Source organism: Dipteris shenzhenensis, chromosome 12, assembly GCF_047967505.1.
Source record: "Dipteris shenzhenensis isolate YYH24624 ecotype China chromosome 12, Dip_SZ_1.0, whole genome shotgun sequence".
Taxonomy (NCBI): domain Eukaryota; kingdom Viridiplantae; phylum Streptophyta; class Polypodiopsida; order Gleicheniales; family Dipteridaceae; genus Dipteris; species Dipteris shenzhenensis.
This window is the reverse complement of record NC_141607.1, coordinates 42,066,207-42,077,004: the sequence shown is the minus strand read 5'-3', so window position 1 is coordinate 42,077,004 and position 10,798 is coordinate 42,066,207. Positions and strand designations below refer to the sequence as shown.

General features: G+C 46.2%; 1 protein-coding gene across 1 annotated transcript; it reads left to right on the top strand.

Annotated features, from left to right (window-relative positions):
* The first annotated feature begins 7,789 nt into the window (after nucleotides 1–7,789).
* On the top strand, nucleotides 7,790–10,411 carry LOC147896236 (PAN domain-containing protein At5g03700-like). The gene is made up of 3 exons (XM_087382241.1): nucleotides 7,790–7,850; nucleotides 7,971–9,745; nucleotides 10,016–10,411. The coding sequence occupies exons 1-3, from the start codon at nucleotides 7,790–7,792 to the stop codon at nucleotides 10,409–10,411; spliced, it is 2,232 nt and encodes a 743-aa protein (XP_087238367.1).
* Nucleotides 10,412–10,798: the final 387 nt, after the last annotated feature.

Here is a 10,798-nt window from a genome sequence, read left to right as displayed (position 1 = left end):
TCCAAGCCTATGATGCCACTGAGCTGTATCTACTCATGTAGAAGCTAAATGCTTTTTAATCATGGCTTGTTGCGATGTCCTAGTCTCTTTCTTCTCTCCCATTATCTTCCCCTATTCCCAAGAGTCAAATCATTACTTGATGTTTCACCTATTCTTTTCCATCACATTTCCTCACTAAGGAGAACACCAACAATATCATCAAACTTTGAAGTGTTTGACCTAGAAACGGAGTTACTAATAGCCATGACCAAGCTATCCCAACTTTCTGGCAATGAGCACAAAATCAAGAGAGCTCAAACCTCCTCATCAAATTTTACTCCTACAACCTTAGTTGGCTTGTAATCATATTTAATTGATTCAAATGATCAGCTTCTATCAACCCACCTTCTAACATTTTCAAATTGAATAGACGCTTCACAAGAAATACCTTGTCAGAAGCTCATGGTTTTTCATACAATGTATTTAGTGTGCTCATCAAGTCCCTTGTTGTCTTCTATTCAAGAACATTGAAAGCCTCTGACACTCCCAAGCACCTGGTGCCTTTTTGTCAAGAACCTCCCAATCTTCAGCTGACACACTTGCATGCTTCTTTGCGATCCCACGTTATGGCAAGAAAAGTTCCTTCTAGTACAGATAACCCTCAATCTACATCTTCCAATCCTGCTAGTTCTTGCCATTGAACTTCTTAATTATTAACTTGCCTTCTTCTATCATTGCTCCCACTCAAACCAGGAACCTCCTTCCTAATAAGTCAACAAACGTTGCTCAAACAAATGCTCTAATACCAATTGTTAGGAGCAACACGATAACGGAGCAACAATGCAAGAAGCAGAATTCATAAAATACACAATACAAAAAGTGCACATAATGGAAGAGACAAAGGGGCACCAATATACGTGGTTCACCTAGTGTGGGCTACATCCACAGAGAAATAGCCACCAACAATCTTGTGTCTTTCTTATCTAGAAAAAAGATAAAAGATATAAGCAATATATCCACTGCTCTCCTACAACGTGAGCCACACCCTTATCTTACAATTTGACCACACAAATCATAAGTAGCTCATGCACCAATTTCCATGTATTTTTGGCTGGGGGGGCCCCCAAACCCACGCCAAAGGGGGCCTAATGCATGTTGCCGGCCTCCCTTGGAACCCCTCGGTGATGTCTTAGGGGGGGCATTCCCCCCCCCCTTCATAGGATGGGTATAAGCATGCCTGGGTCCAAAGCACGGCAAAAAATAATCTCTAAAAAAATAGCAGGCTCCATATAAAATAGTTGATGAGCATGCACTTCGCCGGGGATATCTTGAAACCGCTGCCTGAACAAGATCGCTAGGTCAAGGAATCAATCTTAGAAGCCCTAAGGTGAGAATTTTCCAACCCTCCTGCATATTATGAGTTTGAGTGGAATTACATGCTTAGGCACATGGGAGAGCTCCTGCAGCATCGTACCCTCCTGCATATGAGTTTGAGTGGAATTACATGCTTAGGCACATGGGAGAGCTCCTGCAGCATCATAAATATGAGTTGAGAGAAGTTGTGACGTTGGGTAGGAGCAAGCCAGGGTGGGTGGACGTAAAAGATTGGAAGAAGAAAGAAAAGAATGAGATCAAGGACAATCTAGATAGGTGGGCTACTCAGCAAAGGGAAGCGAGGAGACTCTTGGAGATGCCTGGAGACCATAGGTGCTTTGCACCTCGGGAGTGGTGGCATGCTCACCATCTATGCATGGGTGGTAAGTATATATTTATCTTCTACTGCATATCTAATATGTTCAGTTATTCAAATGTTTTGTCATTCATATCTAACTCCTTGAATTTGGATCCACATGAATTTATGATTGGTATGCCTCCAACTGATGATGAGTACAGAAGGGCATACAGGATTGGAGCCAAGCCTTGGGGGTCATTGTTAGCTTGGGTGTAGCCATTTTTGGTGAGGTTCAGGGACTTTTATGTATATAAGTATGAGGTTTAGGAACTTTTATGTATATAAGTATCTTGTATGACCCATAACTTATGCATTGCTCAATGGAATTTGGCAAACTTTGTCTTCAAGTTGTAGTACACATTCCAAATTGAACATGAGAGCAAAAAATTATGGAATAAGATTTGAAATGAGACCGTTAAATCATTGCAAGTGCTATGTTGCATGTGAAGCATGCATCCTAAAAACTATAAGATATATCAATTTATTCAAAAACATCAAAATTTTATTCTATACATATATGCAATGAAGTAATCATTCAAAAGTAACTATGTGAGCTTCTCCTCAACCCAAGGAATAACCTAAATGAGAACATTAGGCATGGGCTAGCAGGCCTCCAATGTTGTGCTAAAGTGATGCATACCCATTTGAAGGCACGCTCCATAACCTTTTTTTGATTTGTTGAAAACCAAAACGAATCGAAAATTTGGAATCCAAACTAGTGGGACTATTGCATGGTGGGCTTAAAACATTGATAGTTGTTGGTATTGGTATCTAGATTCACCCTAAAATGGAAGAAGTTGGAAAAGTGCAAGTTGTGCATGTGAAAATATATTTTAATAAATCCAACAGTATTTACAATTTTGAATTGTTTATTTTTCCATGCACTTGCTTGCTATATGGCTCATAAGTGTTAGAGCTATATATAGCTTGCCCTAACTCAGCCTAGTCCTCAACTATATATATGCCTATGATCTATGAATAGAATCACTTTCTTGGGAGCAACTCTTGTGTCGGTCTCTCTCCTCTTTCTCTTCTTCTCAACACAACTCTTGTGTCCGTCTCTCTCCTCTTTCTCTTCCTCTCAACATGGTATCAGAGCCTAGCTTCGTTCTAGCGTGGGTGTGAGGAGAAAGCGATATGTTTTTTGTCAATCTAGAAGATAAAACAATGAAGGAAATGGAATAATGGTGGCTTGAGTTTTCAGTCCCATTGCAAGGGAGAAAGAAATGGTTGAGAGGGATAGAAGATGAAACAGTGAAGGAAATGAAATAGTGGAGGCTTGAGTTTGCAGTCCGATTGCAAGGGAGAACGAAACGGTTGAGAGGGATAGAAGACGAAACGGTTGAGAGGGATAGAAGATGAAACGGTTAAGGGAATGAAATAGCAGTTTGTAGCCCGACTACACTGTCAAGGTGAGAGCCACCACATTGGTTGGCCCGAATTTTGATTAATTCAAGGTGGCAGTACTGACATGCATGGTAATGAGTGATTCGAGGTGGTGGCATCTAAGATTCCCAGCCATGTTTGTGGTGGTGGCTAAGACCCACCGGGCTGGCACAATTAATTACCAGCCACCGCAGCGGCCCACAATCACTCACCTTCCAGTTACCACCACCGGGCTTGCATCCATGATTACTACGAGTGCAGTAAATTACCAGTCATCGGGCTTGCATGCTCAGGAGAGTACTAGAGTGCATGGTAATGAGGGATTAGAGGTGATTAGGCATCATGATTTACTTTTGTGGGAATTACTGCCTGGTGGTGGTGGCTCTCATCAGCCACATCTATCACGGCTACGATTCCACCGGGCTACGATTAGAGGTGATTAGACTTCATGATTTACTTTTATGGGAATTACTACTCGGTGGTGGTGGCTCTCATCAGCCACATCTATCATGGCTATGATTCCATCGGGCTGGAAATTAAAATTACCAGCCACCGCTCACCCACCACCGGGCTTAAGCATGCATGATCACTACGCCTCTAAGGCTCTCAATGATCTTTTGGCTCATTGGATGTAATGTTTTGGTCTCTAAGGCTCTCAGCAATTGCTGAGTTTTTATTACATTTATGTAATCTCTTTTTGTTTAATTTGAGGCTCTCAATATGCAGTGTTGTTAACTTTTATATTTGAATGGTTATGGTTGCTAGCTGTAATCTTTTGGCCTTTAAGCCTCTCAGTAATTGCCGAGTTTTTATAAATGTAAGATCCTCTGTTCAATTTTTGCTCGACATTTTTGGTTGGTATAAGTTGATAATTTTTATATAACCTATTATTGGACGTAGATGTACATTGTAATCTCTTTTGCTCAATTTTCACTCGATAAATTATACTTTTGCCCTCATTTATAGTTACTGTAACAAGGACTAAAATACCAAGAAAAAAGGACTACAATTTCCTTGTTTTATGACCAAAATAGCGCTAAAATAACTCCATTGACCCACTGTTGTGGTTGCATGGAGATACATTTAGAAAAATACAATTAAACTTTCAGAAAATGGAATTGACAATATGGCCCTTGAGGGTCCCCTCTAGGAGCAAGGGCCATATCGATGTGCATTATACAATATCGACGTGCATTATATCGACGTTCAGAAAATGCAATTGACAATATGGCCCTTGAGGGGTCCCACGTCTAGGGGCAAGGGCCATATCGATGTGCATTATACAATATCCAGGATGCCACTAGACAGAAATGGCATGTCGATATGGCCCTTGCCCCTAAAGGGGACCCCTCAAGGACCATATCGTCAATTGCATTTTGCTTGGTTGCACAATGGAATACATTTTCCTTGGTACACAAATATAATACTCTAAAAACTAGCACAGTGGCTGTCATAGATCTCCTTCTATTTGCCAACGTGTTGGTCGTCAAATAGACCTCCTCCTGTAATACGTAAAAATAGGTAACGGAGCTAACTCCAAGAACCAGAGCAGTCTCCAAGACAACCTTGAATTCTAGGCGATGACAGGTCGTCATGCTAGAGACTACGCTAAGGCGATGCTCAGAATGATAGATTGTGTCTCATTATTACGCCAAAAACCAGCACGGTGGTCTCTCCAAGCCAACCTATGATTTGCATGGGCTATGGGCAAAGATGCGACAAAAGGTTGCATAATGATAGGTGGTCAGCAGGCCAAAGATTGCACTGCGGCGGTGTTCAGAATGATAGATTGTGTCTAATTATTATGCTAAGAACCAGCGTGGTGGTCTCTCCAAGCCAACCTTCAATTTTAATAAAAAATCTTGGGGCTAAATGTGGCTAAAACAAGCCCCATCCTGCCACCAATATATATATATATATATATATTCCATAAAGTTTAAGTATATACTGACAGTTACAGTGTGGGTATATAATGTCAGTATATACGGATGATACCAATGCTAACACCGACACTAGAAAGACTCAATTACCGATGCCCCGACTCATCCATTGCCACGCACACACCGACGGACACTTTTGATTTGTATTTACCGTTAGTATATGTGTGGAAGAGTGGCCCATGTCTTATAGTGCATAGTATTAATCCAAAGTACCAAGGCTAGGTCGTGATACCATCGGGACATGTATGGCTTGTCAATATGGCCCTTTCCTTGGGGACCCCTCAATGGCCTTTCTAACTTTTATTTAAGGACACTCATGATTATTTGGACATGCCAATTGATCAAATGACATATGTTCGACTAGAAACTACTAGCTAGTAATACTTAGATGTAGGCATAAAAGAGCACAATTTTCTCCATGCTGATCACTATTTCTCCATTGCTCATCAGCTATTTGGGCATGCCCATTGATTAAATGATGGCATGTGCTTAGCTAGGAATTACCATCATTGTGAGCTTGGATGTGCCGTGCATCATGAGCTTGGAGGTGCCATTCGCTGCGCGAATCCTTCTGCAAGGGGGCAAGCAGAGCTCATGGCCCCTTTCTTGTTGCCTTGTGGAGAAACAGCAAGCTTTTTGATGGCCGCCACGTACAACAGCCTACCCTCCAAGAAAGCAGTCTAGAGGAGGCTGGAACTTGTACACCACTAGAGCTCCTTAGTTGGCGGAAGCTCTAGAACTTTGCCTTTGTAGGGCTCGGTGTGGACGTGTTTTCTAGCGCCTCTTTGAAGGTGCTACTGGCAGCTTGTGCCTGCAGCGTTAGCAATTCTGGCGCATCAGTTTCTCACCAGCTCTAGCTCATGGTGTCTGGTTTTTTGGCTTGCTTCAGCTCGTCACTCGTTTCCAGCGTCTCAAGAGTCGGGTCTGCTTTGGTGCTCTCCTGGACCAGGGGTTGTTCGAGCTGTTCTTGGGGAGTTCTCTGTATCTTGAACTCCAAGCTGTAAGCTTTGATTGGCAGCTTGCTAGTCTAGAGCTTTCGAGGCCTGGTTAGTGAAGTCTCGCCAAGGGTCGCTTGAAGTTTTGACCTCTTTCAGAGCTCTTCCATCTCCAATCAGCAGGCACTTCTTTGGTGGCTCGATATTCGGTGGTGTTCTTATTGCTGTTCTTTTTAGGAGCAGCCCAACGAAGACCTTGGTGCAGCTTCTGCTTCACAGCTCCAGCACTACTTGGAGATTCGATCCTTTCTTCCTTTTCAGGCAGCGCAGCTCTTTGTGTTTGTTTCTCGGGAGAACTGACCTTGACAGCGACCCTTGGTCTGGCAAGAAGGGCTCACATGGTAGCACCTTTGACCCCCACTGTGGTTAAGATTATGCTCTCTCCAGAAGATGAAGCCACACAACTCACATAAAGGTACAAGCTTACACATGACATCTTCTCTAAGAAAGATTGGAAGATTCCAAAAGTTCACGACGTTGAAATATATTGGGAGAATTAAGGTTTCTTCAAGTAAAATTGGCTAGGCTTAAAATAAGACTTTTATTTAAAGGCCGCTAATTTATGCAACGCTGCTAGTGGCCAACCCCTACCGTCAATGGCTGGGGTCGACGAAATCCCAATCCCAGCCGTTGGATCAAACTTTGGGAATAATGGGAATGTGTGCTTCACATCTTAACCGGCTGTATTACGTACACGATCGGCTATCAAAGGTAAGAATGAGCAGATCAACGGCTCACAAGGAGCGCCCCATCTCCACCCTTGGATGAACGTAGCCCCTTCGAATCCCGGCACTTTTAAGTCGTTAGATCCAAGCAGGATCTAACGGTGTTGCACAAGCCAAAGCTCCAGACATCGCGCGACAACCCAATCGCTGCCAAATCCTCCAATAAAAAATTGCCACATGTCGCAACTCATGCCCGGGAGTCGATTCTCGCCCGATTTTTCGACCGAGAATCAGCTCCCGATGCTCTGAGGTCGAGAGTCGGTTGCCTCGGTTTTCTCGGTTTTTCGACTGAGAATCATCTCCCAATGCTCTGAGGCCGGGAGCCGGTTGCCCCGGTTTTTCGACCGAGAATCGGCTCCTGATGTCGATTCCCTACTCCCTCTTGAGATACCACTTCTCCCCCTATTTTGCACTTGCTTTTATTGTTTACATCCTCAAAGTCAACACATGAGGCCTGTCGCTGGAAATCCGACTGCTACTCGGTAGACAGCGCAGAGTATCGGATATGAGGTCGTTCAACCATCTGGTTTTTCGACGAGAATTGGCTCCAGATGCTCTGAGGCCGGGAGCCGGTTGCCCCGGTTTTCTGACCGAGAATCGGCTCGTGATGCCGATTCCCTACTCCTTGAGATACCACTTCTCCCCCTATTTTGCACTTGCTTTTATTGTTTACATTCTCAAAGTCAACACATGGTGTCTCACGATCTTGCTGATGTCGGTCGCTGGACGTCACCCAAGTCTCAATCAGATTGAGAAAAGCTCATTCAGCAACTACAGCCCATAGTCACCGACTCACCATTGAACAGCGCTGACTTTCTGGCTCCCATTTGTCGCTCCGTTCGCCTTGCGCCTCCTCCCGCGCTAGCTGCGACAGAAGTTATCCAACGCAGCGGCAGCAAGACTTTCTAGATGCCGCTCATGTGAGTCAACGCTTGGTTTCATTCCCTTTCGCTACAGAGATGGGAGTTCTTCTGATGACCTTGCGTTCCTAGTCTAAAGCCCTTGAAAATGTGCAGGTAAGAACGTATCAGAATGACGGCTTTGGATAGGGATTCGACTCAAGCGAAGCATCTTGTGGTCGACGAAAGTTTCAGTACTCTTGTAGCTATTGAGTCCTAGCTCAACAGCCTTAAATTAAGGCGGTGGCGATGTATATCAACAAATGATATAATCATAACCTTAGAGCTCTACATCCCCCTTCTCTTGAGTGCAGATGCTACTGCATCGATAAAGAGGGCGCTTTTAAGCTGGAAAGGAGCAGCTGTTGCTTTCATGGCCGCCTCTTTGGTGTTTCCACTCGTAGGTCTCAGCGTTTGCATGTTGGCTGCATCTTTGGTGTCTTCTTTTGACGCAACCCCGCTGCAAAAAGGCTTTCAAGTTTCCCCAAATGGCATCAATCTACAGTGGGGCGATTTTCGACCTTTCTTGGAAAACCCTGGAGGAAATTTCTCGTTGGGTTTCAAAGAGGTCGGTAACAATGCTTTTGCTCTTGCTATCATATTGAGTATTAGGTCAAATGTCTCGTCGCAGCCATTCAACATGGAGATGGTGTGGATTGCAAACAGAAATACTCCAAGCACTGGGGACGCAGTGCTTTCTATCAATGAGCAGGGAAGTTTGGTTCTAACCGACGGAGCAGTCGGGATTCTTTGGTCCACAGGAACGAGCATAGGGCAGACACTGCACCTAGAGGACTCGGGAAATCTGTTTTTGTTGGGAAATCGAAGCGAAATAGCGTGGCAAAGCTTCGACCATCCGACTGACACACTTCTCGAAGGCCAGAATTTTACGACCGCCATGAGGTTGTTGGCTTCGGTTTCTGGATCCAATCCATCGGAAGGCTCTTTCTTTCTCAAGATGGAGGCTGGTGGCATGGCCATGTACGCAGATCTCAGCGGAAATACAGCCGAGATGTATTGGGCGAAGGCTGCTGATCAAGAAACTGCTGTGATCAATCCCGAAGAAGGACCGATCTATGCTAGAATGGATCGCAACGGGTATCTGGGGATGTACCAGACGGAGACGGCAAGGGTATCCTTTCAGGTCTTCAGGACGTATCAGCATTCGGACATCCCTGCACGTCGTCTCAAGATGGACCCCGACGGCAATCTTCGAGTTTACTATTGGGAATATCCGTCTTGGAAAATCGACTTTGAAGCTGTTCAAGACCCTTGTTCTCTGCCGGCCTATTGCGGATCATATGGTATCTGCAATACAGACAACGTCTGTATGTGCCCATCCAGTAACGCTACGTCTTTGGGTGCCGGAGAGGTGAACGTATCGTTCAGCGTCGTCAACTCTTCCGACGCCAGCCAAGGCTGTGCCCCGCCGGATCCTTTGAGCGATTGTCCTGGTCCCTTTGACAGTTTCTTCCTGCAGTTGAAAGGTGTAGACTCTGCTTTCCGTGTTTATGCAGCACACACGGAGCTCAACGTTTCGTCTCTTGAAGACTGTCAACAGCTTTGTGCCATTAACTGCTCTTGCGCAGCTTTCTTCTACAACAATAATTCTGCCAGCAAATGCTTCCTGAACCAAAATCCTGTGATGTCGTTGATTCAGACAACGAGCATGGACGACCTTGCTTTCATCCGAGTTCGGAATGCTACTGCCGCTGCTCACGCTCTTCCAGCTCACGCAGCGACTCTCCACGACGACCACCCTTTTTTGGTCGTCCGCGTCATTACGTCTCTGGCGGGCGCCCTGAGCGCCGTCCTGTTATGCGCCTTGGGCGTATGGCACTACAGGAGGAGATCCAAGGAGGACGATCTAGAGCGCAAGGCGTTCTTAGAGGACAGCTTGTGGGGACTACTGCCGCAGTTCACATACAAGGAACTGGAGGCAGCGACGGGCAACTTCCGGAGGAGCAGGCGGGGGGGACCGCTGGGGCGGATGTACGAGGGGGAGCTAGGCGGGGGGAGGGTGGTGATGAGGAGGCTGAGCAAGAAGCTACTAACGGAGGGGAATAACCAAGGGGAGGGATGGGGGGAGGTGGTGGCGGGGAGATGGGGGGAGGTGGTGGCGGGGATAGGGAGGGTGGTGCAGGAGAACATAGCAGGGGTGAAGGGCTATGGGGAGGGGGGGGGGGAGGGAGGGGAGGTGGTGCTGGTGTACGAGGGAGGAGGAGGAGGAGGAGGGGGGGGGGAGGAGGGGGAGGGGGAGGCGAGGAGGGTGGTGGAGGGGGTGGCGAGGGGGCTGGAGGCGGTGCACGAGCAGGCGGGGGTGTATGGGCTTCTGACGCTGGAGGCGATTTTGATAAAGCAAGGCGGCGTCGCTAAGCTATTGGATGTGGGTATATGGCGGCTACTGGCGGCGGCGCCGGCGGCGCTAGATTGGAGCAACTATATGCAGTATGTGGCGCCCGAGAGGAGGAGGGAGGCGCAGCTGGGCAGTCCAGGGGCGGGGGAGGCCACGGCGGCGGCCGACGTGTACAGTTTTGGGGTGGTGGTGCAGGAGGTGCTAAGCGGAGCTTCTGTTATTTCGCCAGCGGATGGCCAGTTGCTCGCCTCGGTTTCCGCCCTTTGCATGCAAAATGACCCCGCCGCCCGCCCTGAAATGAATTTTGTAGTCCGCCTCCTGGACCGCAGCCTCCCCCTCCCTCTGCCCCCTCCGCCACTACCCCCCTCCCCCTCTATCCAATTAACTGCTTTGCATTAGTATGTACATTTTTTTAATATTTACATTTTTGTCCACATTGCAACCTCACAGTTTATGCTTTTGCTTGTTCGTTTTAATCTCCTCATAGTTTTCGCTATGGTTCTTTTTCTTTTCATTAATAATGCACTTTTGTTTGGCTCACTCGTTTTCATGAATAGTTACGCAGACATCTTCATAAACCCACTCGTCTACCACATAAGCTTGCTCCCATTCCATACCAAATGGAGGACCTTCCAAGCCACTGCAAACTCCACTTAAGGATGAGATTTACATTGAGCACTAATCTCTCATTACCCAATGGTGCACACACATGCATACATCCCACTAATATTGCCATGTTAAACGCATGCAATCTAGGGCTTTTATATGGGGAACCCTCTATGCAAC

What these genes read in the sequence shown, in the direction of transcription:
- LOC147896236 (XM_087382241.1), top strand. Translation starts at nt 7,790, where the DNA reads ATGACGGCTTTGGATAGGGATTCGACTCAAGCGAAGCATCTTGTGGTC. An exon ending in TGTGGTCGACGAAAGTTTCA is followed by an intron (nt 7,851 to 7,970) that starts GTACTCTTGTAG and finishes TCTTGAGTGCAG; the next exon opens with ATGCTACTGCATCGATAAAG. An exon ending in AAGGGGAGGGATGGGGGGAG is followed by an intron (nt 9,746 to 10,015) that starts GTGGTGGCGGGG and finishes ATTTTGATAAAG; the next exon opens with CAAGGCGGCGTCGCTAAGCT.